The 6,000-nt window shown below is 31.2% G+C and overlaps 2 protein-coding genes across 2 annotated transcripts; one reads left to right on the forward strand and one right to left on the reverse strand.

Annotated features, from left to right (window-relative positions):
- The first annotated feature begins 4 nt into the window (after positions 1-4).
- On the forward strand, positions 5-1,664 carry LOC130955893 (10 kDa chaperonin, mitochondrial-like). Its single transcript, XM_057882889.1, has 3 exons — positions 5-262; positions 352-491; positions 582-1,664. Exons 1-3 carry the CDS (start codon positions 158-160, stop codon positions 628-630), a joined length of 294 nt encoding a protein of 97 aa, XP_057738872.1. The 5' UTR covers positions 5-157; the 3' UTR covers positions 631-1,664.
- A 657-nt stretch (positions 1,665-2,321) lies between these two features.
- LOC130956377 (serine carboxypeptidase-like 45) lies at positions 2,322-5,598 on the reverse strand. The gene is made up of 9 exons (XM_057883413.1): positions 5,308-5,598; positions 4,729-4,833; positions 4,526-4,621; positions 4,242-4,411; positions 3,720-4,004; positions 3,500-3,624; positions 2,932-3,024; positions 2,733-2,850; positions 2,322-2,655 (listed from the first exon to the last, which is right to left on the reverse strand). The coding sequence occupies exons 1-9, from the start codon at positions 5,570-5,572 to the stop codon at positions 2,506-2,508; spliced, it is 1,407 nt and encodes a 468-aa protein (XP_057739396.1). The 5' UTR covers positions 5,573-5,598; the 3' UTR covers positions 2,322-2,505.
- Between the last annotated feature and the right edge of the window lie 402 nt (positions 5,599-6,000).

Genomic DNA, 6,000 nt, shown 5'->3' on the forward strand with positions numbered 1-6,000 from the left:
GGGAAATAGAAGAGACGAGATGTAAAGAGAAGATTCTAGAACCCGTTGTATTAAACCCTCTGTAAAACCCTAACATGGGAAATAAAACCCCAAACTGAGGCGAACAAAGAACCTGAGATTCAGAATTCTCTAGAAGGCGAGAGAGAGAGAGAGAGAAATGGCGAAGCGGCTGGTTCCGTTGTTGAATCGGGTTCTGGTGGAGAAGATCGTTCCCCCATCGAAAACGAACGCCGGCATCTTGTTGCCGGAGAAATCCACCAAGGTTAGTAGTTGAATTTGAGTTCCTTGTTTTCCGTCATGGTTTATTGATGTGGTTAGTAACTAAATGGCATGTGTGTGTTACTTTCATAGCTGAATTCTGGAAAAGTAGTTGCGATTGGGCCTGGAATTCGTAGCAAGGAAGGGAATCTAATTCCGGTTTCTGTTAAAGAAGGCGACACTGTGCTTTTGCCTGAATACGGTGGAACTGAGGTCAACCTTGCTGATAAACAGTACGTAATCGTAATCGTAATCGTAATCGTAATCATTTGTTTACATGTACATGTTCAATCTTATATGATAATGGCGTTTGTTTTGTGTAGGTATCATCTTTACAGAGATGAAGACATACTGGGGACGCTGCATGATTGATTTGTACCAATTCTTGTTCTGCTTAATTTGACCTGTTTCTTGTTGTTATCATCATTTTTAATGTATGTTGTCTGCTGTTGGAACAAACCATTTTTCTGCAACAAATGGGGAAACTCTTTTTGAATGCATTGTGCTCGCTTGCTTAAGCATTTTCCTTTCATTGTAACTCATATATTGGAATCAGACTTGATCAATTGGAAATGAAAATCATCGAGTTATATATATGGTGATTCAATGCATTATTCAATATTCCTCAAATCAAGTTCTGTAGTCCACTGTTTTATGTAGTCCGATTTCATTGGCTAATCCATCAACCATAATTCTTGACCCAGTTAGTGGGGTCACTGGATCTTCGCTCCATACAAATAGGTTGAGATTAGATCATACCCAATTGATTCTGAAGTGTGAGTAAAGAATCAGGCATATTGAATTCTATTATCATAGTATTGCTCATAGGATTTTCTTTACAATTTGGTTCGGTCTAGTGTTAACTTCATATTCAGAATTGGTACCCAGTAGTGCTCTTTCTGAGATATATTTTGATTGCAATGTATATTTTATTTTGTTATGAATCCTGATCATGATAGTCATAATTCTAACTCTGTAATACAAGGGTGACAAGCTAAATAAACACAAGAGTATATTTTATAGTCGCATGTAAATTCTTAAATTCTTAAGTTTGATGTGTAGAATTACAATTCAAGAAACACTTACTCGCTACAAGTTGATTATTCAGGGACACGACAACAAGCTTAGCATGGAGAGCTTCATGCACCTCCTTCCTATTTAAGTATATCCATTGTTTCGTCTTCAGCACAAATGTCTATCTTGTGTCTCCTTTCTTATTTTAGTATAGTTACAGACTGGTGTGGATTTCATATGCTGAACTTGGATCTGTCCATGACCATAAAACTCACAACTAGAGTTCAAGTCAGTTTTAAAGTCAAGGAGAGGATTTCCTATCTACAAAGTGCAAAATGTCACCATAGAACAGGGTTTCATGTATCTTGTTAATACCAGTTTTTTTCTCATCATGGTTTTCTTATTATTTTCTTTCTCACTTCTTACTTAGGGTTCAAATTCTAGATCACAAAGAAAGGATAATAACAGTTTTTTATCGTTAACCCAAAACTAAGTTCTTATACACGTTGTTATTAGCATTTTGTGAGTGGAAAAAAATGGTAAACTTAAATAAAAATAAGAAAATATGACCGTCCGGGAAAAAAGAAATAAAAATATGAAATAACCAATGTTTATCATGTTTGAATTAGCTTTGCGCTGCTATTTTAATGATCTTGTTGAGTTGAAAAGTGAAGTTCCAACAAAACTGTTGAGAGAATGGATTAAGCAACAAAACTATTATTTTTCTTTTCCAGAAATCGCCCATCTTTTTACGATATGAATTGAATTTAATTATGTATTTTCCCTTTCTCTCAGTATACCCTTTGTATTGGACCACTCTATTCTTAAGACTAGCACATAATTTATTTATGTTTTAAAAATATTATGTGCGTCAATGCGTATATATTTTATTTAATTTATTTTTCATATATATATTTTATTTAATTCATTTTTCATGTATAGTTTGTATTTTGACATGAGGTGCATAATTAAACATATAACATTATGACAATGGAAACAAAAGAAACCAAAACTAACTTTTATTTTGTTGAGATTTAATATTACAACCACGACCTAATGTGTAAGACGCAATTTCAGTTCTTTATGGAAGTTAGATTTTGAGATTACATACTTATGGTAATGGTAGATATGAAGCTCACCTAAAAGAAAAAAAGAGCATTATTTGAAGTATATATTATTCATCCATATCTAATTAAAAAAAAGAATAGTAAGGGGAGTGTTATTCATCTCTGCTCATATATTATTGGAAAGTGGTTTTCCTTGAAGAAATGCTTGAAGTAGCACTAAAGATCTGGCTGGTTGAGAGAATGGAGCTTCATGAGATGCTCCTCTAATAGTCGCATATGATAATATCTTGCCATATTCTTGTGTCCATCCCGCTACCTATAATTAATATAATACAAAGTTTCAGTGAAATTACATTCTTGTTGAATAATTAAAATATCATTATATTAATTAACCTGTTTTCCCTGAAACCAGACTCCATAGGGCACCGTTGTATTGAGTCCAATTTCTTTGGCTAATGCATTCACCAGAAATCTTGATCCAATTAATGGGATCACTGAATCTTGGTCTCCACTGCACAAAGCAAAGATTTATATACGTGAACCATGAGTCGTGTGATGAGCTACGTACTAAATAACAACGTATGTTACCTACCTGTATACGAGAACCCGAATACCCAACTCAACAAATGTACCTAGAAGAGGAAGTGTTGGTATTTCTAGATTATGATAGTCGTAATTCAGAACCCTGTAGCAGAAGCTCTATTGTGTTAGCCAAGTTTCATAAAATGCTCACAATTTATTGAATTTCAATTCACAAATATAAATAGCTAGTAATTCAAAAAAGAAATATTCGCTTTTCGCTCCGATCTAATCCAACATAGCTGGCTAGATTATATATTTGCAATGTAATTATATCTTTATATAATTGTTATTTAGATTATTTTTTATCAATAGTATATGTAGGTTTATTTGTTATAATTTTTTAGTGGAAGTATATATATAGTATATAAAGTGTAATAATTTAATAAATATTTTTGAAGAGATTTTTCATTTTCTTTAACAACCAAAAGAATTTATTTTTCTTTCTCTCTTAATCTTTTCTAGTTCATTAAACCATCAAGGCATCAACATTACAACTTGAACAGTTTAGGACATGAGATTTTCTTCGATAATCAAATTAGGAAAAGTATTCTAAAGATGTTGTAAGAAAGAATACTTACGTGCTGCAAGTTGACCATTTGGTAACTCCAACAAGTCTAGCATGGAGTGCTTGTTGCACATCTTTCCTATTTAAGTATACCACTAATTTATCTCCCACACAAACATCTACATTTTGTGTAGCATGCTGTATATAGTGGAACAACAAATTAAACAAACAAATTTAAATAAAACGATGAGAACATAATAGATTAAACCACGGTCAGAGAATTAATTAACTACCATTTGATTTGTGAGCATATAAACTTGTTGTTTGGCTGGTGACAAACAAACATCAAGAGTGACATCATATTGATCAACATAATCGGATATCTCGCTTGACGATACATTATTTACTCTTGCACAATCAGCACTAATCTTTCCATCTATAGATTCTCTCATATATTGAGAAGAGTTGCATATTGTATTGTATAGTTCGTATGTCGAATCAGATATTAGCCCATGAGACCATAAATAATCCGCTTCCGAATTCAGGTCAACATTAAAATCCAGTAGAGGATTCCCTAACTGCATATTCATCTAATCAGATTCATATCTTTAAATAATATATTTTAAAATTGGTGGAAACTCAGGTGTAGTCGACTTTACGTGAAGTTGATTTTTGAGAACCATTAGATGATTTGACTGATTTGACTAAATTTTCTTCTAACGACTCTCAAGCATCAACTTTAAGTAAAGTCGATTTTACCTGAGTTTTCACCTTTAAAATTAGTTATTTTTACTGACGTGACACTACGTGCTCACCGCTATTCCCTTAAGATTAACATTGAAGGTGGCGTTGGATTGAATAACAAGAAATGCAAGTTGTGGAACATAGTGACCTGCATAGCTCTCCCCAGTAATGAAAAAGTCGTTTTTTGCATACTCAGGAAACTTAGCAAACCAGCGCTCTAAGAATATAAGATTATCCCTTGCTGTACCAAAAAAATTTAAATTTATTAATTATTTTTGGCTAATCAGCAAAAATCTAGAACAGAACGCTATAATGCATAATGAAATTAAATGTGGTATCAAATTAATTAATGAACCTGTTATCTCATCTGTAACCAAGTCATAGAAAGATTTATTGCTAGAGTATGAGAAACCAACTCCAGCTGGTGATTCCAAATATAGCATGTTTGCCTCTGTAATATGATAATATAAAAAGAAAATAACATTATTAACATAATTAATATATAACCAATGTTACACATGACGACTAAATTGTTGTTTTTATGAATTTATGAATTACCTTTATTCCAACTATAATCATTTTTGAGAAGAATATTGTTGTCACCGGGTCTGAAAGGACCATTCTCCACAAAAGCTCCAACTCCAACCGAAGAACAACCAGGCCCTTTAAAATGTCAAAACAATAATAACTTATTAGTCCTCTTTAAATTTCATGTCCATATTATTAAAAAATCTGAATTCTCTAGTGTCTAAAAAGTGGTACTTACTTATTAAAAAAGGTTAAAAACTAATATTTAATTTAAAAAATATAAAAATAAATAATTTTAAAAAATTAAAATTTACTAAAAAATTAGATTAGACAAAATTTATACACTAACTTATAAGCACTATAAAATTGGCCATTAAAAAATTATTCATTCTTTTTTTTTTACGATTATATTGTGTGTACACCAAAATCAGTCACTAAAATCAATCATAAGTATAAAATACATATTGGAATATAAATACACGTTAAAAATAGATTAAACCACACATATATTTATACACAAATATATTAGAAGCTGATTTTAGTGTACGAATAGTATATTTTTGTTCTTTTTAATATACTAAATTAAATCACTGTTAATTAGATATATACCTCCATTCAACCAAAGAACTAGTGGCTTGGAAGCAGGGTTTGATTCAGCTTCAACAAAATAATAAAACAAAGCTCTATCATGGTTGTCATCGACAGTAATGTAGCCAGCATATTGCTGAAATGTGACACGTGGCTGGCCTGGCAAACTGCTTATCTTATCGCCTTCTGGATATGAATTCACTACTCCCACAATAAGTAGTAGTAGTAGTAGTGTTGAAACAAATGATGCAATCATAGTGTGTGATTTATGAATTAGTATAATCATGATAGGTTTAGTTTTGATGATGAGGCTTGAACCTCAAACTATATTATATATATAGTAATCAAAGGGTTAATTAATTGTGTTATTAGAGAATATATTAATATGTAAATCCGATCCAAAAATTTCAATTATTATTGTAGTCCATAGCCTGCAAATTCTACTTCCTGCCGACTTTGTTGTTTTTTTCTATACTTTTAATTAACAACATTGAATTTCACGACCTCATTACAAAAAAAATGAGTAATGTTAGAGAATAATTAAAATTTATTATTTTTTATTATCAGTATTTAAAAATATAAAATAAAATATGCTGTTAAATTACTAGACTAAAAAAATTGAATTGATGATTAAATAATAACGGAAAATAATAAATTCCGATGATGCCTAATATTTTTCAAAAATTCTATCTAATAAATAACAAGTTTAAAACT

This window comes from Arachis stenosperma, chromosome 10, assembly GCF_014773155.1.
Source record: "Arachis stenosperma cultivar V10309 chromosome 10, arast.V10309.gnm1.PFL2, whole genome shotgun sequence".
Taxonomy (NCBI): Eukaryota; Viridiplantae; Streptophyta; class Magnoliopsida; order Fabales; family Fabaceae; genus Arachis; species Arachis stenosperma.

Coding starts and splice junctions, on each gene's coding strand:
- LOC130956377 (XM_057883413.1), bottom strand. CDS start 5,572: ATGATTATACTAATTCATAAATCACACACTATGATTGCATCATTTGTT. Junction 4,622..4,728: donor TGATTATAGTTGGAATAAAG/GTAATTCATAAA, acceptor ATCATATTACAG/AGGCAAACATGCTATATTTG. Junction 3,025..3,499: donor AAATGGTCAACTTGCAGCAC/GTAAGTATTCTT, acceptor CTTCTGCTACAG/GGTTCTGAATTACGACTATC.
- LOC130955893 (XM_057882889.1), top strand. CDS start 158: ATGGCGAAGCGGCTGGTTCCGTTGTTGAATCGGGTTCTGGTGGAGAAG. Junction 263..351: donor TGCCGGAGAAATCCACCAAG/GTTAGTAGTTGA, acceptor TTACTTTCATAG/CTGAATTCTGGAAAAGTAGT. Junction 492..581: donor GTCAACCTTGCTGATAAACA/GTACGTAATCGT, acceptor TGTTTTGTGTAG/GTATCATCTTTACAGAGATG.